The sequence below is a fragment of the Ambystoma mexicanum genome, chromosome 5p (genome assembly GCF_040938575.1).
Source record: "Ambystoma mexicanum isolate Mex_15411 chromosome 5p, UKY_AmexF1_1, whole genome shotgun sequence".
Classification (NCBI taxonomy): Eukaryota; Metazoa; Chordata; class Amphibia; order Caudata; family Ambystomatidae; genus Ambystoma; species Ambystoma mexicanum.
Genome location: NC_090930.1, coordinates 60,250,751 through 60,274,535, shown reverse-complemented (window position 1 = coordinate 60,274,535; position 23,785 = coordinate 60,250,751). Strand labels below are relative to the sequence as shown.

General features: G+C 50.1%; 1 protein-coding gene across 1 annotated transcript in view; it reads left to right on the top strand.

Annotated features, from left to right (window-relative positions):
- The window catches only part of GDPD2 (glycerophosphodiester phosphodiesterase domain containing 2), a 496,108-nt gene extending 486,849 nt beyond the window's left edge, over positions 1 to 9,259 (top strand). Inside the window, exon 16 of the mRNA XM_069612447.1 lies at positions 8,623 to 9,259. Coding sequence (XP_069468548.1) covers positions 8,623 to 8,672 — 50 coding nt within the window. The 3' untranslated portion in view covers positions 8,673 to 9,259. The remainder of the gene's footprint in view (positions 1 to 8,622) is intronic.
- Positions 9,260 to 23,785: the final 14,526 nt, after the last annotated feature.

Sequence of the window (23,785 nt, the reverse complement as noted above, 5' to 3'; positions counted from 1 at the left end):
TTTATTTTTACATTTATAGAGCGCCCATGGGCTTCAAGGCACTTTTACAGTGAAGGTTATACAGTTTTTACATACTATGTTTCTGAATTGTCAGAGAGGAGTCGGATGGATAAGGACGTGTTCTAATTGAAGAGCCATGTTTTCAGGAGCTTGCAGAAGGCCCCGTAGGATTGCTCGGCTCTCGGGGCAAGTGGGAGAGTGTTCCATAGTTTAGCTGCAATGACTGGGAAACTTGAACCACTGCCTTTGGCCTGTTTGAGCCGTAGGCATGATGAGGCAGGGCGGGTAGGCAGATCTGGTCGGTCTTGAAGATTGGGCTTTCATGATTTTCTGTGTGAGGTAAGGGGGGGCTGAGTTGGAAAGGCATTTGTGAGTAATGGAGTGTTATTAAGGTGATCCGTTCTTGCATAAGGAGCCAGTGTGCATTTCTTCTTGCAGCAGAGAAGTGCTCTTGCCTGGGTATGTTGAGGGCAGGGCAGAGAGTGCTATTTTGTATGACTTGTAACTTTTGAATGTCGCGCATAGAAGTGCCTGCGAAGGGCGCGGTGCAATAACCTAGTCTTGAGCCTATGACGGCTCCGGCAGTAGTGAGGCAGCTGTCGGACGATGAGAAAGGTCTGCAGGTGTTGATCAGTTTTGTGGTCTGGGCAGTGGAGTGGAATTCACGTGGCTGTTCAGGGAGAGTGAAGCAGCAGGTAGACTCCCAAGGTGTTCAAAGTCAGGGAGACCAGGGTGGAGATACCATCAATGGGGAAAGCTGCTTCTCCAGCATGAGGTCTGGCATGGATTCACATGCTCATGAATATTCCCCGTCAGGCTAGGAATCCTCGGTAAAGAAAAAATCAGTATCAGTTTCGTTTCTGATCTGTCTTTCTTACTACTAACCAATCACTGATCTCTGGGTCATACTGCCCCAGCCAATGACTGCCCTCTCCCTAAGCCCCGCCTCTGGCAGCCATCCTCAGATTTTTAACACACGCTCAAGTGTTGGGAGTCCTCGTGTTTAGCTCTCAAGTTTTTTTACTGCGTTTTCACGCTTTTTCAGGAGATTTTCTCATTTTTTCGGTTTAATCGAGCCTCAAGCTCCACCGTTTCTACTTCCGATAACGGGGACCCGTTTCGGAATCCTTCTACGCCCCTCAAGGGTGAAGTTTTCGTCGGGTTTACACTTCTTGGAGGATTCCGGAAGATCTGCAGCCTACTTCAACGGACATGGCCCAGGATAAAGGGAGCTCGACGCCCGGCTCCAAGCTGTTCAGGAACTGCCCTGGATGTGGATTATATAACGTTTTCAAGTAGGACGAGCATTCGCGATGTCTCTACTGCCTCCATGGGGACAAGACGCACGTGGAGAAGGACTGTGCGTTCTGCAAGAACCTTTCGGAACGGACCAAACAAGATCGTCGTTCCCGCCTCGCCACCTGGCTGGAGAAGGGCACAGCAAGTGAGAAGGCGAAGAAGATGTCTGAGCGGGCTTCTAAGTCCTTTGAGGGCGCCCCGGTGACGGGGCCCAACAGAAGGCCAAGCACTGCGAGTCCGCGGGCTCCGGGAGCGCCAAAAGGTCGGGCTCTTCAGTTGCCAAGCAGCGCGCAATTTCCCCGGCACGTTCGACCACGAGCCGGCGCTCTGGTTCAGGGAGGAGGCAGTCCGAGAACCCGGGTAGGCCGCTGGAGCGGACCCGGTCGATCTCAAAGGGGGAGCAAGGCGTTGACCCTCCCCCCAAGGCAAAGGCCCAGGACGCACCTAAGGTGGTGAGGGCCTTGATCCACCCGGCTAAGGCCTCTACCGAAGTGGTCTCTGCGACCCTGGCGGAGCCGGCTGAGACTACGCCAATGGAAACAGCCTCTGGGCCCAGAGTATCCCTGCTGCCGCGGAGGAAATCCTCTTTCCAGCCCACCGCTAAGACCCCCGTGAAGCCCCCGGCTGAAAAAGAGGGGCGGGGGGCCGGTGGCCGTTAGACTCGGAATCAGCCTCTGAGGAGGAACTGGTGAAGACCGAGAGGGGCCTCAAAGAAAGGTCCATAGGCCTCAACGAGAGGTTCATAAACTTCAACGAGAGGTTCGAGAAGGTTCTATCCCAGGGAACGGTCCCTGCTGACGTGATCGAAGATAGCGATGAGGACGACGAACAGGGCCCAGTGGAGCGGCCATCCCGTCCGTCGCAGCCATTGCCCGAGCCCCAGGATAACGCAGTGGCCATTTTGTTGGCAATCCAATCCTTATGTACCGAGATAAGGACGAGATTATCACGGACCCCGACGGAGGATCCAGAACCAGGCCTGTCAGGAAACCCTCCGAACAAGCGGAGGAGAGTCCACCCCTCTCCTCCCTTCGTGCCCGCGAGGCCGGTGGACCCCTCATCCCCCTCGCCGGGAGAGGATACAGCGACGGATACGGCAACAGATACGGGGACGGACGACGACGGCGGCGATGACACAGCAGACATCCCGTCGTCATCCCCCCCGCGGGCATCCCCAGCTGACGAGGTTGGCTCTTTCCACGCCATGATAACCAGGGCATCCGAGCTCTTCCAGCTCTGCCCTGAAGGACAGAAAAAGGAGGGGTTTCTGTACCAACGACGAGAGGCTAAGAGGAAGACAGTCCTCGCGGTGCCTTTACTCGACATCTGGGACGACAGGCTTGCTGTCCTCAAGAACCCTGCCACGACACCCGCCAAGAGGGACAGGTACGAGAAGAAGTACCAAGTCCCCGATGCCGCCCCCTTGTGCCTCAGGGCCCAGCCCACGCCAGACTCGGTCGTTTCGGCAGCGGCTAAGAAGAAGGCAGCGGGCGAGGCGGCTTCAACTTCCACTTCCCCGCCAGACAGCGAGGGTAAGAAGTTGGACTCAATGGGGCGACGAGTCATCTCGTCGACGACGATTAAGGCGGCCAATGCCTTAGCGATTGTGGCCCGCTACGACAGGGAGCCCTGGTTCAAGATGGCTCCCCTGCTAGATTTCCTGACTGATGACAAAAGGGCGGAGGCCCTAGAAATTCTGCAGGAGGGCGAGGTGGCGTCGGATCACGCCATTACGGTGGCAACGGACATTGCCGATACTGGATTTCGCCAACTGGGCAACGGAGTTTGCCTCCGACGACGAGGATGGCTCAAGGCAACAGACTTTCGCCAGGACGTCCAGGCCAGAGTGTTGGACATGCCGTTCAACGGCAACAACCTCTTTGGTAAGGCAGTGGATGAGTCTCTACAGGCCATCAAGACCGACTCAGAGACGGCCCGGACCCTTGGGGTGCTTCAGCAGCAACGGCCCTTTTGGAGCTCTGGAGGCAGACAGGGTACCTCCAAAGGATCCAGCGGTGGCTCCTCCACCTACCGCCAGGCGGCCCGCTCCTCTTCCCAGGAGGCCTACAGAGGTCGCGGCAAGCAAGGGGGTTCCCGCCGTCGTCCCAAGGAGGCAAGGCCGCTTACAAGCAAGACTGACTCGGCCGCGTGGTCGGGCCCCCACCGAAGCACCCCAGTGGGAGGCAAACTGACGAAGTTCGTCAGGGTGTGGGAGTCCATCTCGACTGATCGTTGGGTGTTGGACACCCTGGCCAACGGGCACTCGCTGGAATTCCTAAAGAAGTGCCCTTGCATTCCTCCCGTGGCCAGGAAGGAGAATCACGTCCCTCAACTGCTGTTGGAGGTAAAGGCGATGCTCAAGAAAGGTGCCATCGAGCTCGTCCCAGGAGACTCCGGGGCGCCGGAGTATACTCAAGGTACTTCCTCGTCAGGAAGAAGACAGGCGGTTGGCGCCCCATCCTAGACCTGCGTCGGTTAAACAAATACATCAAGGCGCAGAAATTCAGGATGGTCACCCTCCAGCACGTACTGGGACAGCTGGAGGAAGGCGACTTCCTATCGTCGCTGTATCTGGAGGATGCTTACTTCCACATCCCCATTCTAAAAAGGCACAGGAAGTTCCTCAGGTTCGTGGTTCAAGGACGCCACTACCAATTCAGAGCCCTACCGTTCGGATTAAAGTCGGCACCCAGGGTTTTCACCAAGTGCCTGGCACCAATGGCGGCGCGGCTGCGCCTGCAGGGGATCCACGTCTACCCCTACCTGGACGACTGGCTAATCCGGGCAAGGTCAAGGGAACTCGCCGTCGATCATACGGCGAGGACCGTCCGGTTGCTCACAGAGCTGGGCTTCTCCATCAACTACCCCAAATCCTACCTGGTTCCGTCGCAAGTAGCACTGTTTTTGGGGGCGAAGCTCGATACAGTGGTGCAATTGGCCTCCCCTTCAGATGAAAGGACCAAAACCATCCTGGGCAAGGTACGGCGACTGTTAGCCACGGACGTGGCCAGGGTGAGGTCCATCAAGTCCCTTCTCGGGATGATGTCCTCATGCATCTACCTTGTACCCCTTTGCAGACTTCGGATGCGTCCGCTACAGGAGTTCCTCGACGCCCGCTGGTTTCAGGCGAGGGGCTGCTTCGACGGGCACGGACGGGCACGGACTTTCAAACCCTGGCGTTTCAGGAGACGGTGACTACGGACGCCTCTCTGGAGGGTTGGGGGGGCCCACACTGGAGATCTCCACGCAAGAGGCCTTTGGCTCCCGAAAGGAGAGGTCTTTTCACATCAACATCTTGGAGCTCCGTGCAGTGTTCTGGGCACTCAAGTCTTCCTCCCATCCCTCAAGGACAAAGTGGTGAGGATCTTCACCGACAACACCACCACGATGTTCTACATACGGAAGCAGGGAGGCACCAGATCCCCAGCCCTATCCAAGGAGGCCCAGGATCTGTGGCACTGGGCCATCACCCAGGGGATGTTTCTGGTTCCCTTCCACCTGGCAGGAATAAAAAACACCATCGCCGACTCACTCAGCAGGGAGCTGCGCTCGTGCTACGAGTGGGAACTGTGCCAGGATCAAGTGGATCGACTCTTCCGACGATGGGGCAAACCCCAGATCGACCTGTTCACGACGGCGACGAACTCCAAGTGCCAGAGGTTCGCCAGCAGGTTCCCACAGCCGAGGAGCGTGGGTGATGCTTTCTCGTTCCCTTGGGACGGCCTGTTTCTATACGCGTTCCCTCCATTGCCGTTGCTGCTCCGCCTCATCAGCCAGCTCAAGAAGTCCAGGTGCAGGATGATCCTCGTCGCATCGGCGTGGCCGAGGCAGGTCTGGTTCCCGGACCTTCTGGACTTGTCAACGTCCCCGCCAGTCAGGCTGCCGGCAGACGCGGATCTTCTCTCCAGAGAAGGAGGTGCCATTCTACACCAGACCCACAGTCGCTGAACTTGCAGGCCTGGCTCCTGCAGCGCTAGAGTTTGGAGGGTACGATTTCCCGGCTGATTGCAGAGAGGTTCTTGCAAAGGCCAGGGCGTCCTCAACTCTCAAGTTTTACGGTCATAAATGGAAGAGGCTCTCTGTCTGGTGCCGCGCACAGAAGATTAATCCTCTGCGGATTACGGCCCCTCAAGTGCTGCTGTACTTACTGTCGCTGGCCAAAGCTGGACTGGCTCACGCCTCCATAAAATTACATCTGGCTGCCATCTCCCGATATACCAGGACTACGGGACGGGCGTCCTTGTGGTCTGATCCCCTGGTAAAGGAATTTATGAAGGCACTATTCCGTTCATTCCCGCCGGTGAAGGCTCCTGCCCCAGCGTGGGAACTTAATGTGGTGCTGACCAGGCTCATGGGAGCCCCATTCGAGCCTATGCATTCAGCGCCCTGGAAGTTTCTGTCATGGAAGACAGTGTTCCTCGTGGCCATCACCTCTGCACGACGAGTGGAAGAGATTCAGGCCCTATCTTGCAAGCCTCCATACTTGACTTTTCATGACACAAGGGTAGTGCTTAGGACGCACCCCTCCTTCATGCCCAAGGTGCCGTCTGACTTCCACCTCAACAAGCCCTTGGTGTTACCAGTTTTCTTCCCGCTCGCCTTTCGACACCGGCCGAGAGGACTTTGCACTCGCTGGATGTAGCTAGAGCCCTGAAGTTCTACGTGGACCGCACGAAGAGTTTTCGGAAGACGTCAAAGCTATTCGTGAACTTTGGGTCTGTGAATCAAGGGAAGGCTCTCTTGAAGACTTCCATTTCCAGATGGCTCTCCGGCTGCATCATGCATTGTCACCGGTTTGCAAACCGACCGCTGCCCGGCCGTCCGAGAGCCCATTCGACCAGAGCGATCGCTGCTACCACAGCGTTCTTGTCTGGTGTGCCCCTGCTGGACATCTGCAGGGCTGCTACGTGGAGGTCGACGCACACCTTCACAAGATTCTACTGCGTCGATCGGGACTCCAGGAAGGAGTCCAGGGTCGGCCAAGCAGTGCTGCGCAACCTGTTCGCTTAAGGTGAGCCTGGTGAGGAGGCAAGAGTTGCTTAATGTTGAGTTGTTGTATTGCTTAATGTTGAGCCTGTTGCCACCTCCCGTGGTTGTGCATGTGTATACTGCTATGTATTCTTTTATTCATGAGCATGTGAATCCATGCCAGACCCCATGCTGGAGAAGGAACAAGTTACTTACCTGTAACTGTGGTTCTCCAGCATGGGTCTGGCATGGATTCACATGCAAACCCTCCCTCTGTGGCTCTTCACTTGGTCATACTGCCACTTGGCGTGCTACCAAATCTGAGGATGGCTGCCAGAGGCGGGGCTTAGGGAGAGGGCAGTCATTGGCTGGGGGCAGTATGACCCAGAGATCAGTGATTGGTTACTGCTAAGAAAGACAGATCAGAAACAAAACTGATACTGATTTTTTCTTTACCGAGGATTCCCAGCCTGACGGGGAATATTCATGAGCATGTGAATCCATGCCAGACCCATGCTGGAGAACAACAGTTACAGGTAAGTAACTTGTTCCTTATAGGGGGTTAAGAGTTTTCAGCAATGCAGGGGGATTTATAATGAGGATTTCGTCATTGAAGCAAAGATGGGGAAGTGTGACTGTCCAGGCCCGGGTGAGTGTTTAGGGTTACGGAGTCCTCAGAGGATTTGAGTATCATCTGCGTAATTTGTATAGGAGATACCAATAGAGTCATGGAAGTCGAAGAGTGGCATGGTGAAAATTTGGGGAGACACATGAACCTTAGGGAGGTAGGAGTGCGGGAGGAATTCGCTTTTTCAGTGAATACTCGGTTGGATCTGTCCTTCAGGAATGAGGTGAACCATGACGATGCGTCTGGCGAGAAGCTGGCAGCCAGGGTGAGGTGTTGACATACGATTTGTTGGGCTACCAAGTTAAACGCTGCCTTACGGTACAGGAGTAACGCAAGGGCTGTTTTTCCAGCGTCCTTGATTTCAATGAGCTCCTTTTTTAGGTCCAACAGGGTTGACTCTGTTCCATGCCCAGGACGGAACCCTGATTGACGCATCATCTCCCAGATGTGGTTGGTCTCCCGGTAATGCTGGATTTGGAGGTAAACGTCCCTATCCAAGATTTGTACGAGGATGGGGACTATGGTAATTGGACGGTAGTTGGTTGGCACGTATGGCTCGAGGGATGTGTAATGGGAGTACCCAGGCTTCCATGAGACTGCCAGGGACTAGGCACGCGGTGAAGGCAGCGTTGATGAAGATGTTTAGGAAAGGGGGCCGGGGAGTCTGAGCTGTCCTTGATAATGGTGAATGGGCAGGCGTCCCTTTTGCATCTGGATGCTTCCATGCCTTTTATGATAGCCGTTACATCGGCAATGGTGACTGCATTGAAGTGGAATGGAGTTACGTCATTTAGGGTATTGTGAGGTGGGACGGCATGAGTGGGTAGAATGTTGGAGCTGATGGTGTCTTGCATGATTTGGATTTTGTTGTGAATGGTGGGGATTTTGTTGTGGAGGGATTTCTAGATTGATGTGCACCAGTTCTCATCTTTGGCGATGTGCAGTGGAGGTGAAGACTGGGATTCCAATTCTCTGAGGATGGTGAAGATCTCCCACGTGTTTGATGTCGCGTTGGCAATTTGTGTGTTCTGAGTGGTAGATTTCGCGGGAGGATTGCTTGTTTGTACCGTTTGGCTGAGGAGGCGAATAGTGATTTGTGGGGGTCTGATGGTGGTCTTCTCCACTTGGCCTCAGCCTCACATTTATTTAAGCGGAGGCTGAAAAGGTCTGGTGTGAACCGGCCGTTGAAGTGCTTAGTAGGATTAGTGCAATGGTATCGACGACATTGCCAGAAAGTGATCAGTGCACTCACCTGTAAGCTTGAATACGTGTAATTGTGCAAAAACTCAACTGTGTTTAGCAGATCAGCGGGTATCGCACTAACAGCCAGTGTTGTGCTAGTCACAGTAAACCAATGAAAGTAGAGGACTGGGGAGTCTTTGTTACTTTGATCTCTTTGCTGGTAAAAGGGTTTAAGGGTGAAAGTAGAGGACTGGGGCATCTTTGTCACTTTGATCTCTTTGCTGGTTAAAGGGTTTAAGGATGAAAGTAGAGGACTGGGGCATCTTTGTCACTTTGATCTCTTTGCTGGTTAAAGGGTTTAAGGATGAATGTAGAGGACGGGGCATCTTTGTCACTTTGATCTCTTTGCTGGTTAAAGGGTGAATGTAGAGGACGGGGCATCTTTGTCACTTTGATCTCTTTGCTGGTTAAAGGGTTTAAGGATGCACAGTTAGCAGTTGACGCATCCCTTGTGAACCCTCTGACGATGCGTTTTCTATTTCTAGGTATGGAGACCGCTGTCCTGTTGACCCAGATTCAGAACATCGCTGCGTGATCTTGGACCCACTTCCATGCCTCACCGCCATTTTGCTGGCTTGCCAACGCCTTTGCAGACATTCTGCGGAGGGACCCGAGTGGGAGACACATGAGCACGTTGCTGCTGGGCCAGCCGCCACACTCCGGGTCCCTATGGATGGGCAGGCCTCATCCTGATGTCTTCCTACGCAGAGATTTCAGGGATCTAGGCTTCGACACATCCCATAATGTTCTGGGTGCCTGACGACAAATGGCCCTGTGGGGTTGCGCCTGGGACCTTGCTGCTCTGCGGTATTCTCGCTTTCTTTGGGTGGTGGATGTTACTATGGTGCGTAATGGACAGTCACACGGTGACCTTGAGCTTTACTGACTGGCCATTTTTCAAGGTGATATTTAAATGTTGAGGATTTTGAAAGGTTAAAATGTTTATCCAGATGTTTTCGTGAGGAGACCTTGAATTCTCTACAAGCCCTCTAAATAAAACACTACCTGCGCTTCCGTTCATGGGACATGCCTGCTTGGCGGTCATGCCCAGTCCTGCATGGGCGACTATTGCACTGACTTTCAGAAACCAGGGCAGGATGGGGTGGGAATTATAAAACAGTAGTCTTTCTTCCTTTTCTTGTGTCTGGAGAACCGTTGTCTGCTTACGTCCTACCAGCTTCGCGAGAGCTCCAGAACTTTGCATGGAAGCAGCCTTGCGACTGGACGCCACGTGCAGGTGCTGATGTGTGGAGAGTGCAGGGTTCTTAAGCACTAGCCCTTTAAGCGGGGCGCAGCTGCTGCCGCTGACTCGAGAGTGAGTGGGCTTTAGCTGGGTGGTGTTTTACCAGGAAACATCTCGATATATGGGGATTCAATATACAGGGTTCGACATAAACACTATACCGATTGGCTACACAATATGTAATTGCAGAAGAATATAAAGGTCACCTCCTGTCTAGAGAGAGGTCTGTTTAAGGTAGGGGAGGTGGGGTGCGGGGACCTATCCCGTCATTGAGGTATCTGTTATAGAGGTTAAATAATGAGACCGTTCAACAAAGGCCAAATTGTGTACTGGTGACTCAGGGGCATGTTACGGTTAGCTGCGACCGCTGGGAGGCTGGATGTGTCTATCCGGGATGTATGTATGTGTGTGGGTTGGGTACATGGATGTTATCCCAAGCGATGGTATTCACACTTTTTCATTTGTTGGGTGGGGTGTGTACAGACGGCTGTGAGGGTGCTCCGGCAACTGGATAGGTGCATACATGTCCGAATAGCTCTAGTCTGTACTACTGGGATGGGAAATTGAACGTGTGGTTGGTTGTATTTTTGGGGTTGATGCATGCACAATATGTGGGCTTGATACATGCGTGCGGACTGATGCATATATGGTACACTAGTGCCTAGTTCCCTCCCGATGAGTTAGATATGCGTGTATGAGCCGTTTGTTGTATTTGGATGAAGGCATGTGGCTAGCGTGATGAGATGGTTTTGAAGCTACGCGTAGGAGTGGAGGCGGTTGGTTCCATGGGCAGCCACTGATACTAATTGGTTGATGTAATGGGCAATGGATGGATGGGTGGACCACCTGATGGCTGCTTGATCTGCTCACACGCGTGTGAAAGTAAATGGGGTAGCAGGACAGATAAGGGTATACGTGGATGCCTGTCTAGGAACCACCTGTGACGATGGACACGACACATGTGTAGACGGATCCAACCACCACACGTACCAATTGCTTTGCTCCTGTGTAGCCGCTGAGTGTCAGATGGAAAATGGGGGTTGGAAGGACCGCAGGGAGATGTAAGCGAGTGTCCTCCACCCTCACCCGCCATTCCTTAATGCTCAGATACACAACTGCTATTGATCAAAATGATGGCGTGCCCAAGCACAAGCCACTAACATGTCTTAAATGCTGTGCGAGGAAACCTCGAGTACCGTGCCTCTGCTGTGCTTGGAGGGCCTGGCAGCAGGTTTACTCACTTTTGTTATGAGGATTGGAATGTTGTCCTTTGTATCTACTTTCATACAGAATGTCCTAGTAGGATCTCAAGAATTTGTTTTTGTTGTATTGGGTAGGGAAACGGGGTTTACTTTGTAGCTATGTGTAGCGGGTAAGACCAGACATGCTGAATCTGTATGCATACCTTTTGTGTGTTCTAACATATGCTTACATCCAGAAATTGCCTTTAGTATTTTCATGTTACCCTGGATTGAGAACTGGGGTTCAAAAGCCAAGCCTGCCCTTGATTTTGCCATTTGCTTATGGCCATGTCGCTTCCTGCTAATTCAGAGGCTGGGCGATCAAGAGACACTGGAGATTGATTTTGGGGAGGCCTGTCGCCGGTCTGAAAGCACTCACGCATACAGACACCATACATTGTACATGCACTGAAGAGTAGGGCAACGACTCAGAGAAGAAGGCTGAAAACCTTAGACTTGCCTCTTGATACAGTTATTTGCTGTTAATTGGAACAGCTGTTTAAGACATTATTTTGACTCTCCTGCAATGTGCCAAGCCTGAGCTCCTTGTTACAAAATAACACAACCACATGAAAATTAGTCCCCTTGTAGTGTCGGCTGCAAGGAGCTGAACCCTAGTATATGCTTAGTAAACATATGTCTTTGGTACAGCCCATAAACTCATGGTACAAGTGCCCCTTCCGTCATGTAGACCTAGTGTGCTGGACCGCAGGGTGTCTTTAGCAGTCTAGGACTTCGGAACACAGGACAGGTAGACATGCTGTCCCCCTCCTGGTGTTACTGTATGGAGCTGGACACCAACAGGATTCGGTAGTGCAACTTTCAATAGCGTTGAAAGATTCCATGCAGGCTGGAGACTTGCTAGAGCCAGGAATATGATTTGCATCGTTGGGCTTCTTGCCAGCATTGTGAGAGATGGCATGGCCCATGGTCGAGGACATAGTCCTGGTAGGGCTTCTGGTTGAAGTCATGATTTGAGTAGCTAGCGATCCAGTATACATAATTGCGGCTATATGTTGAAGGTCATCCATTACAGCTGGCATGCCATCAATTGAGACCACCTAGCAGAGTTGTTAAAGCATCCATAGCGGGCATTGAGGTCCATCCAGTAGTGTCGATGGGCTCTCTCTGTCAATGCCCATCCGAAGGAACTTTCAGACGATCCATAAAGGATGTCAAGTGGTGCAGACGGATGATTCCTTGAGGGCGATCGTGTAGCGGTGGGACACTATCTTTCGCCGTCCATCCATTAGGACAGGCAGATTATCCATTAAGAAGCATCTGGTGAACCAATTTCTCGATCAGTCTAGGCTCATTCCAAAGTACTGCTAGACTCCTCATTAAGCGATATTCCATAAGAGGCGCTGTGCTGTCCAATGGGAGCATTTACACTATTCGTTAATATTCATCTAGTTGATCCCCTGAAGTATTCATCGGGGGTCATCCCGTTGATGGGTCCAGGTAAGTGCGTCTTTGAGGGCTTTTAGGCTCTCTATCGATGCACTTCCAGTCAGGCTGTTACTGGCCATGGAGGGACATTCAGAAGCCCTTTGCCTGAACCGTTGGACCCCTCATAGAGGTCCATTAAGGAGCCTGGTTAGGTTGGGCTTCCCACCGAAGACGGTTCCACAGAGCTGCTAGAGAGAATATCGACCCAGGAGCATCCAGTAGCATGAACTGTCAGGCACCCAATCAGCTTGTGAGGAGGAGCGCCAACAACCTCAGGGCTGCGGCAGGTCCCAGATTTCGCCATTGGAGGAAGAGTTGGTTTACGAACTTGAGGCCGTGTCACCGTAGGTCAATCTGCTGTCTTTATTGTAGAACAAACGTGTCTTCTGTTCAAGCCTCAAAATGTGGTAGCCTGTGTGTTATGAAATGCTTGTTGTCCTTGGTTGTGCTCTTCATCTCCCCTTTTCTCAGTATCCTCCCTCCCTCTCACCCTGCCTCCATCTATCATTCGCCGACTTCTCTATATATCTCATTTGCTTCTTCTCCAAGCTGCTCTCTATGGCCACGCCACTCATATTCATTCCTCGATATATGTCTTGCCCGTATCATTTTCTCTTTCCTCCGTCTTGCTAAGTCTCTTCCTCTTTTAAGCTCTCTTGAGCTCCTTTGTTAAGTTATTCTTTCTAAATCCCCCCCCCCGCTCTATGAAATTATTTCCTCTTTAGTCATGCTGTCCTCCTCTTTTCACTTATGTTTTCGCCACTTTTGTTTAATTTGTTTATGGTTTTAGCCAACACCGCTCCACTATGCTTGATGGTTTGTGTGCTTATGTTGTGGAGTCTTGTTAAACCAAAATGTTTTCTGAAATGTTGTGTTCTATTTTTACTAGATTATGAAAATAAAACTAATACATCAGACATGATCTTAAGCTTCCTTTTATAAACCTTAAAAAAGCTTAAGGTTTGGGTCATGAGTTGGGGCGGTGGTTCTAGTCCCTGGAGAACCACTGCATTCCCCTATGCACTGTTTGCCAAAGTTGTATTGTTACTTTGAACTACCGGCCAATATTCTTAAGAAAAAATTAGAAGTTGGTCTATCTTGCTTAGAGGATGGTTTAACTCTGTTTCGACTCTGCTGGCAGATTTAGAAAGTTGGCATCCACCTGACTGGCAGGAAGTAGTATGTTCCTGTTGCGGGCCAGCCTGCTGGTGAAGTGATTGGGGTCAGAGTTCACTGAACAGGGATACAATGTAATCTACTTAACGAACGTCTATGCTGGTTCCCAACTCAAAGCAGGACCTGTGGCACTACCAGCCAATCAGTGGCCAGCAAGCGTTGTTTGCAGTCTTAGCATGGCCCTTCCAAGTAGGAATGACATTTTTTAGGACAACATGGTGGGCCTTCTTGTCAAAAGCAGCTATTTGAAAATGAATTTTTTTCATTGTCATGACATTGTAAACTCTTCAAAATTGTTCAAAAACAAAGAATTCATAGAAGAACACTGCATATTAAACCAGACACAAGTAGGCTTCAGACCGATGAGCAGAATGGAAACAGCACTTCTCTCAATCTGGGATGATCTAAAGGCAAACGTAGACTCAAATAACAGCACCGCTCTGATACTTCTAGACCTCTCAGCAGAATTTGACAGTTAACCACAACATCCTCATTGAAGAATTTGGAATCACTGACAAAGCCTTACTATGGATCAAATCCTTCCTAACAAACAGGACAGAAACAATACTGATGAAACCTTTCAAATCAAGCCCAAGAGAATCGTCATGCGGAGTCCCGCAAGAATCTTCCTTCTCACCACTAGTATTCAACATCTACCTGTCCCAACTCATTAAACTCATCGAAAAACATGGCCTCACCTGTTACAACTACGCTGACGACACACAAATCGTGTATAAAATACATGACTCACAAGAAGAAAACTCAACACTAGAGAACGGCCTTTGTGAAATATACAACTGGATGAATTTAAACTACCTCAAACTCAACCCAGGCAAAACAAAAATAATGATCATCACAAAAAACGGAGAAGACCACCTCTACATTCCATGGCCAACAGAACTTGGTGAAACCCCAGCCCCATCATCGATTGTAAAAAACCTCGGAGTCCTGATGGACAATGAACTCACTCTAGAGCCACAAGTAAACGCCCTAATCAAGAAATGCTTCTTTCTCCTGTGAGCGGCTAAAAGGATCCTACCATTCCTCTCATTTACCAACAAGACCACCGTCATCGCCCTCATCATGTCCAGATTAGACTATGCCAAGAGTTTATATCTAGGCATGCCTGAACGACTTCTAAATCAACTCCAACGCATACAAAATGCGGCGGCCAGACTGCTCCTTAAACTACCCCGATGAGAACACATCACACCAGCGCTGAAAACGCTACACGTGCTACCCATCAAACAGTGGATCAAGTTCAAAATAATGTTAATAACGCATAGAAAAATCCACAACCAAGGCGCAGAGTTCCTTAGAAGAAAAATAAACGTACATCACACTACAAGGCCACTCAGATCTAGTAGCGACATACGTTTGAAACCCAAATCATACATCAAAAGAAAGCTCGGAGGATCATCCTTCTCTCACCTCGCACCAAAAACCTGGAAACAAACTACCTAAGAACATACGGAACACAAGAGATCACCTACAATTCATGAAACTCCTCAAATCCTGGCTCTTCACCCCATAACTAGAAGAATGCCCATAGGGGCATACACAGCGGAAATAGGCCGAGAGAAGAACCTATCCCCCGACACTTAATAGAAGTAAGGATATACCGACCTACAACATATCCACTTATCAAATGAAAGATAGACAACCTAGAAACATACCAAAGAACATCCACAGATCAATCGGGAAGGCAGGCAATGTATGCCCAGCGGTATCACCATGGCCACTATAGCCACAAGCAGCAATGGACCACCGTCAGTGAATCGATCGGAAGGAGTTGGAATGATAATATAACACCTCTGCCTAAGTAAGTGATAATGCTCGCTTACCGGGTGTACTAAGCTTAATAAATTAGCTGGGAACCAACCACGCCATTGCCCTAGAAACTAGACAACCAGGAAAGGGAGGAGAAAGAATATACCTACCCACGGACCACCGACAGTAAATAGATCGGAAGGTGTGGGGGAATGTCATAAGACCACTATCGAACTAGGAGATAATGCTAGCCCGACCGAGTGAACTACACCCAAATAATTTAGCTGGGAACCAGCCACGCCATTGCCCTAGAAACTAGACAGTCAGGAAAGAAAGAGAAAGACTATACCTAACCAGTATGACTACCGAATACATAACAAAACCGCATGGATTAAGAGACCGATAACCCACTAACCAAAACCTCACATTTCCGCATACTTAACTCTCACAAAAACCCACACAACCACTTCTCTCACAGCAAACCGTACGCACTTCACCAGACCGCAACAACCATCAACACATAGATCGCAACAACAGCACACAAGGTCTCACTTCGATCCTATTCTCAGACCCAAGCTCAGCGCACAGTGAAAACTGAACTGAGGCTGCCAACAGGACACCACCTTCTCACTTTCCTACACCCTCTTCACCCACTAACCCAACCCCACCTCTTTTTTACAGATCCGCCCGAGCGCCTGCAGACCAACTCTGTTGGTGATGGTTCGATATATAAATACCTTTAACATTGTACAATTGTCATTTCTAGCTATATATAGCACTAATAACAGAAATTTTACATTTGTCTTGCTGAGCAAATCAAAATAGAAAAACCTAAAATAACTGTTTACATTTTTTTAATTATCATTCCAAAATACCGTATGATCCACTCCCTTCGTAATCTTTAGAAATTCCCCTATGTGAAAAGGGAAGGACAACTAGCACTAGTGAGGGTTGCTGGCCGCTTTACATAAAAACAGAGTATTTTGGTAACATAGAAGTTCTATTTGATAAATGTGCCTAAGACAAAAGGGATCCACAATTGAATCACAACTCCATAGTGCACACAGAGCTGTGATGCTATTGATGTTTCTCAACACACCCTAACATTGTTTGTAACCATGAACCATGCCTATTTTTACAACCTCAGGATTTGGATGGGAGGATGAAATGGTCATTCCATGAGCCACGCAGAATGTTAGAAAGAGGGTCTAGGTCTCAGTGTAAAGATGTCTGTGAGGATGAGCTGATGCCCAGACCCCAATAAGCAACCAGCCTTGGAGTATTCTACTTATAGGATTAGGGTCTCCAACCAGTAGATCGCTTGCCAGTGGTATCTCGTCTGGGGCTTCCCAGTAGCTCCTTGTATCAGACACCAAAATTAGCACTGTGTACTTATTTTGTTGTCTGAAGTACCTGGACCTCTTCCCCTGATCCCGCCCCCAAACAGTCAAAAGCTGTGTGCACAGTGAGAGGTTTGGCTGCATCTGGGCTTGAAAGGCTTGGGCCGGTGTCCCAACAAGGAGTTAGCATTACTTTGCATGCTGGTAATTGTAGGCTTTCAATCTGTTTGGGAAAATAAATCTACAGCTGTGGTCCTTTTTTGCTCTGCATGTGTGTTTAACTAAAGACCATCCGAGCCCCAGCTTGCAAGAAAAAAGGTACATCTAGAGGGGCGCTTTGATGATATAACTGTGAATTATTTATTTAATTTGAAGATACCAAGTCTTGTTTTAAGGCAGTAGTACCCACATTGCTCTAATGGTAAAGATGGAATTTGCTGTGATATTGAGGAGGCCACCTTTATGCTTGTCCCAATACTACCAGAATTCAAGCACTAACAGCAATTCTACATTTAAGCTAGTGTGGTAACTACCAGCTGCCCTGCATACTGGTGCTTGCCCAGTTACATTTATACAAATAAATGGGAATGTAAAGTCACTTGTGCCACATGATTTGAGAGTTCCGTTTCAGCCTATGCTTTATGAAACAGGAGTACAAATGAAGTAATTAGGTAAGAAACGTGAGCAGTGGTTTGTATGTATATATTTTGATATGCATAGGAATAATATGCTTACACCTAGTTACTAAGTAACAGATCACCGTACAAAACAGGTTGGTGAATACAGGGAGAGAACATTGAGGAGAGCCGTGGGATGGGAGAACAATTTACAAGGTTGATCCCCTTTGGCTATGTACAGAAATGGGAGAGCTACAGAGTGGGGAACCTGGATGCATGTGCTCAAATTCTGGCAATGGATCTTCAGTACTGGGTTGAACTGGTGCTATTAAAGAGCACTGTTTTTTGCTAATAATTTGGCAAAACACACAATTTACAAGTAATTTTCAAACACATGGAAAATTCCAATAGATGTCACCAACAGTGCATGGCATATTCTGGCACTGTGCCGGCATTGGCACTGGAAAACCCATGTTGATACCATTGCAAGCCGTACGTCGTCATAGTCATTTTAAACCATGTTTGTGATGCTGGAGCTGTGAAAAACCTGAAGGTGTCTCCCTGTCTAAACCTCGAGGATCCATTATCCGGGTGGCCAGGACACAGCATTGCTATTGGATCCAGTTCCTGGGGAGGGGGGGGGGTTGACCAGTGAGGGAGGATCACCTGGATGGGGGGGGAGGGGGCTCCTCAGGGAATGGGACACCGACGGGTGAGACGCGATAACCCCTTCATTTAACACATTTTCCCCATCCTCTCACGTAGGACATTCCAAACCACTGCCCCTCCACCCACTTTTCTGTCTCTAACATTTTCACACAACACAAAGGCCAACCACCAGAGCCTTTTACCTGACATGTCCCAATACAAGGGTCAGGCAATGGCTCAGAATCACAGACACTTGATGGCCCTTTCCCTCCCTACAGGGATAAAAGGTGGAGCCAGAGAGCACAGAACGAGCAAGGGAAGCATGACAAGAAGGCTAAGCAAGTGCGGCAGTTCAAGCGAAGGAGAAAGGCGGCAGGAATCGAGAGGGTGGTTACAATTGAAGTGACCTTGCCCTTTTCGTCCCAGACCCGCAGAACCTACGTGGAAGAGAGCCTAAAAACGCAAACAATAGCACAAGTGTCCTGCGGCAGATGTCAACTGTAGACGGGGCAATCCTATGGTGAGAAGCAGGAACCGAGGCAAGCTCCCGCGCCTGTAGTACTGGCCCCGACTCCATAGAGGTAACAGCCAATCGGTCCATCACAGCCAGTGAGTCGAGAGGAGAACCAATAAGAACTGGGCTGTGTTGAGTGAGAATCGCAAAGTGGCAACTACCAAAGCTGGTTAACATTGAGTGAACCGTAAAAAGTTTGAAGGGTAGACCAGCTGCAGAGGGCAAATGGCACCACGTGGGTGTGAACTCAAGACATTCTGGTCGAGCCCCATATGAGAGAAACTAGAAATACCAGAAGGCTGTAGGAGGGCCAGTGAAATAGGTCAAAATTGTCCCTGTGCAATTGAAAGACTTTGATCTACAAGCAGTGTGAGAAAAAGGGAAGTGAATCCTGCAAACATTTTACTGTGTAAAAAGGAAAACATTGAAAGTGAAAGGGGGTCAGTGCCCAGAAGAGGGGGACCCAAGGGTAAGCCACTATCACCCTGATTGAGAGCCACTTTAAACCCGGCGAGGGGAGGCTAAGAATCAACAGGAATCGGAGCCCGGCAGAGGGAGATCCAAGGGTGGAAACTTGTCATCCCAAGATTAAGGAAACTGAAAGCAAAACTTGAAACGGCAAGAGGGAACCTGAGGAAGGGATGCCAGAGATGAAGCTATCGCCCAAGAACTAGCAGTCGAAAAAAAAAAGGTCCAAGCCTGGCTGAGGGAGATCCAGGGGTGAAGCATCACCTGAGTACTGACAGTCAAGTGAGGTCCAAGCCCGACTGAGGGAGATCCAGGGGGAAGCTATCATCTAAACGTCAAGTGAGAAACAAACTGACATATAAAGCCAAGAATACGATATGCGAAGGGTCAGCGCTCAGAAGAGGGTGTGGGGGACCCAGGGGTGAAATCCTCACCCTATCTGAACTGTGGGCTATAATTGAGAAGGTTCAGCACCCAGAAGAGTGGGGACCCAGGGGTGAATCAGTACCACCCAAACAAACTTTCATTTGTTAAAGGAACTTTTGTTTTTGTTATTTAAACACGTCAGGCACTGAAGGCAAGAGACTTTCACAGGAAAACGAGACTTGGCCATAGACTGTCCTGGGAACTGCCATTGGAACTGTCGTCTCGTGCTGGAGAAGCCTGAGACTGTACTGTGCTCCAAGCGCCCATCTTACCCCGTGCTCTAAACGTGGGGAAGGGAGACCCAGGCTACCACCTCCTGACATATTTTTTGAGAACACTTTTCTTTTCTTGAAAACTATCCCATACCCTTTTGTCTTAGTTGTAAGGATTGTCAATAGGTTTTTCTTAGTATAGGCCCTTTTATTTGACACAACGCCACTAGGACTGCCTTATTTTTCATTTGATAGTCGACGATTGCTTCCATCTTAGATATAGGTTTAGATTAGGTGTTTTTCCAACCTGCATACAGTTTAATAAACACCCTTGAACTGTGACCACTTGTGCCAGTCTTACTTGTTGTCACCATAAGTTCCCCACAGAGCCCTCAATATGACAGAGGACTGTTCATGCAAGCCAGGCATGGCCCATCGGTCATGCACCAGAATGACCGCCACGATTCCTTCAGGGAGATGCATCGGTCCTGTGACCTGTTCTCTGTGAAACTGCCTCCTTCATAAAGGGCAGATGGTTGGCACGTCGCCACCCAAAATGAAATGGTCAATACTCACTACAACCATACTCTCTGCTCAAAATATTTGTATAAAGATTCATATATTGTCTAGTGGGGTTCTTATCTGATTAGGGCACGTGTTGAGTCATCACTATTAAACAATGTATTTTTAGATCTAGGATTTACACTTTTCCCCCCCCCACATGTTAATTTATTTCAATCTGGACTATTATTTTGACAAATCTTTAAGGGTAGTCAGCAACGTAGGCTGTGGCTTACGGTTCCTCGGCTGAATTCTGTGGTCTGGCATGTGAGCAATGTTCATGAATTGGGGATTTGCTAAACTGGCAGTGAATTTTATTTTTTGGACAAAGCAGAACGTGGTGTATAATGTTTTTTAAACTCTTATAACGCATGGATTGAAATACCACTCAGATTGTTCTTGCACGTGCAGCCCCAAAGAAACAAATAAGCTACCGCTGTTGGAATCCTGGACGCAGACGCACCATCCAACAAAAGGCAAAGGAAGTACCATTTCCATCCAGAGGGGGAAACCGATTTTATTCCTTCCAGCGTAAAAAGAAAATGTGCCTTTTTAATCTGCGGTGCCCAAGTTACAGTGGGAAAAAAGAGTAACATTGAGAGGTATTTTGCAACAATACAAACAAATTATGAAAATTATTTTACCAAAAGAAGCTGTCTGAGAGCCTAAACAAGTAGGCAAAGTGAACGCTGCAATCTAAATGCTGTTACACCGACTTCCTTCAAAGCTGCTAATTATTTGATTAAAAACATGTACTAGGCCAGATTGGCTGCGGCGAGTGGACCAATACAATGAGGGGAGGGGGGAGTACAAAAGGGGAGACTGGACGCAAGAAGCAGTGGATGGTTTGGGTAAGGTCCGAGGAGGTGGAGGTGGACGAAGCGACAAGCAGGAGGGAGGTATGAGAAGCAAATGGAGACAAATTCTGCATCAAGTGAGGTATGGCTTAGTGAGCGCAAGCAGTGCTGTATTGAGTGTGCATTAACCAAGTGGCAAGTGTGTTTAGAAGGGGTGAATGTGAAATGCATGTCTTAGTGAAAGGAGAGTGAGAGCTGGAAGCAGCAGAGTTGAGAGGGGGAGTAGCAGAGTTGAGAGGGGGAAGCAGCAGGGATTTGAGAGTGGGGAGCAGCGGATAGTTGAGAGGGGGAAGCAGCAGGGAGTTGAGGGGGAAGCAGCAGGGAGTTGAGAGGGGGAAGCAGCAGGGAGTTGAGGGGGACGCAGCAGCAGAGGGAATTCAGAGGGGAGAGCTGGAAGCAGCAGAGTTGAGAGGGGGAGTAGCAGAGTTGAGAGGGAGAAGCAGCAGGAAGTTAGGGGGGAAGCAGTGGAGAGTTGAGAGGGGGAAGCAGTAGAGAAAGCAGCAAGTTGACAGTGGGAAGCAGCGATGAGTTGAGAGGGGGACGCAGAAGGGAGCTGAGGGGGAAGCAGCAGCAGAGGGATTTCAGAGGGGAGAGCAGCTGAGTAGGGGGGAAGCAGCAGGGAGTTGATAGGGGGACGCAGCAGAGAGTTGAGAGGGGGAAGCATCAGGGAGTTGAGAGGGGAAGCAGCAGCAGAGGGAAATCAGAGGGGAGAGCAGCTGAGTTAAGGGGGCAGCAGCAGCAGAGGGGAGCACGAAGCAGGAGAGTCGAGAGGGAGAAGGCGCAGAGTTGAGATGGAGAGTGGTAGAGTGAGGTGGGAGCAGTAGAGTAGCGGAGAAAGTGATGACCTGTAAGGGTGGAGTTGAGTCATCCAGGGAGTGGGAGGCATCAGAGGGACAGTGGATTAAGAAGTAGGAGGGAAGTGAGAGGTGTTGGGAGAGTGGAGAACATAGAGTAACGGGGAGGAATACGTGGGCAGGGTAGAAGGAATACCACGTCAGGTTGGGTGCCTAAGGCACAGTCTCCCAGCCCTTTACACCACAAACGCTGGCTAGAGTTGGAGACCTTCGAAATCTTTGAGGGATGTTGGATAAAAATATACGGCATCCTGCCTTATCTTATGATCATCCCATCCAGTATAAAATGGAACTTGGAGATTAAGGGGGGGCAGCAATCTGTTTGCTAACATATGGGTTAAGGGAGGAGATGCGATATTGGATGAGAGAGACGGCCATAAGGCCCATGTGAAAAACCATTAAAAACCCTTGATCCATCTGTTTTTTGTGCCATTTCGGACAGTATATGTCTTCACCACAAGACACTGTGGACTCTCCTCGGGTATCTTTTGTGAACGCGTTGCCCAGATCAAGTCAGCTCCCACCTATCGTGTCTAGGAGCACGCTCAACCTATTAATTTTACCAACTGAAAAATTCAAGCTGATACTTCATGCAGGTGTGCTGGCATCCGGCAAGGAGACTGGTTATGCAGAGTGGACCTGAACAACGCTTACCTTCATGGTCTGATGTGGCCCGCACACAGGTGATTTCTGTGCCTGCCATTGGGAGATGCGCACTGCCAATACTTTGTTTTACCATTTAGAATGAATTCAGCCCCCAAGAATATTTCCGAAGTGGATGTCGGGTGCATCTCCGTCAGACAGGTGTCCCTGTGTAGCAGCGCCTGGGCAATAGTCCCGATCTAGCAGCGCCTGGGCAATAGTCCCGATCTAGCAGCGCCTGGGCAATAGTCCCGATCTAGCAGCGCCTGGGCAATAGTCCCGATCTACCAGCGCCTGGGCAATAGTCCCGATCTACCAGCACCTGGCCAATAGTCCCGATCTACCAGCACCTGGCCAATAGTCCCGATCTACCAGCGCCTGGGCAATAGTCCTGATCTACCAGCACCTGGGCAATAGTCCCGATCTACCAGCACCTGGGCCATAGTCCCTATCTACCAGCGCCTGGGCAATAATCCCGTTCTACCAGCGCCTGGGCCATAGTCCCGATCTACCAGCGCCTGGGCCATAGTCCCTATATACCAGCACCTGGGCAATAGTCCCGATCTACCAGCACCTGGGCCATAGTCCTGATCTACCAGCACCTAGGCGTTAGTCCCGATCTACCAGCGCCTGGGCCATAGTCTCGATGTACCAGCACCGGGCAATAGTCCCTATCTACCAGCGCCTGGGCAATAATCCCGATGTACCAGCGCCTGGGCAATAGTCCCCATCTACCAGCACCTGGGCAATAGTCCCGATCTACCAGCACCTGGGCCATAGTCCCGATCTACCAGCGCCTGGACCATAGTCCCGATCTACCAGCACCAGGGCAATAGTCCCGATCTACCAGCAGCTGGGCTATAGTCCCTATCTACCAGCAGCTGGGCAATAGTCTCGAGCTACCAGCACCTGGGCAATAGTGCCTATATACCAACACCTGGGCAATAGTCCCCATCTACCAGCACTTGGGCAATAGTCCCGATCTACCAGCGCCTGGGCAATAGTCCCGATCTACCAGCGCCTGGGCCATAGTCCTGATGTACAAGCAGCAGTGCAATAGTCGCTATGTACCAGCAGCTGGGCCATAGTCCCGATCTACCAGCGCCTGGGCAATAGTCCCGATCTACCAGCACCTGGACCATAGTCCCGATCTACCAGCACCTGGACCATAGTCCCGATCTACCAGCACCTGGACCATAGTCCCGATCTACCAGCACCAGGGCAATAGACCCGATCTACCAGCACCTGGGCCATAGTCCCTATCTACCAGCACCTGGGCCATAGTCCCTATCTACCAGCGCCTGGGCAATAGTCCCGATCTAACAGCACCTGGGCAATAGTCCCTATATACCAGCACCTGGGCAAAAGTCCCTATATACCAGCACCTGGGCAATAGTCCCGATCTACCAGCGCCTGGGCCATAGTCCCGATGTACCAGCACGTGGGCAATAGTCCCGATCTACCAGCGCCTGGGCAATAGTCCTGATGTACCAGCACCTGGGCCATAGTCCTGATGTACCAGCACCTGGGCAATAGTCCCGATCTACCAGCGCCTGGGCAATAGTCCTGATCTACCAGCACCTGGGCAATAGTTCTGATCTACCAGCGCTTGGGCCATAGTCCTGATCTA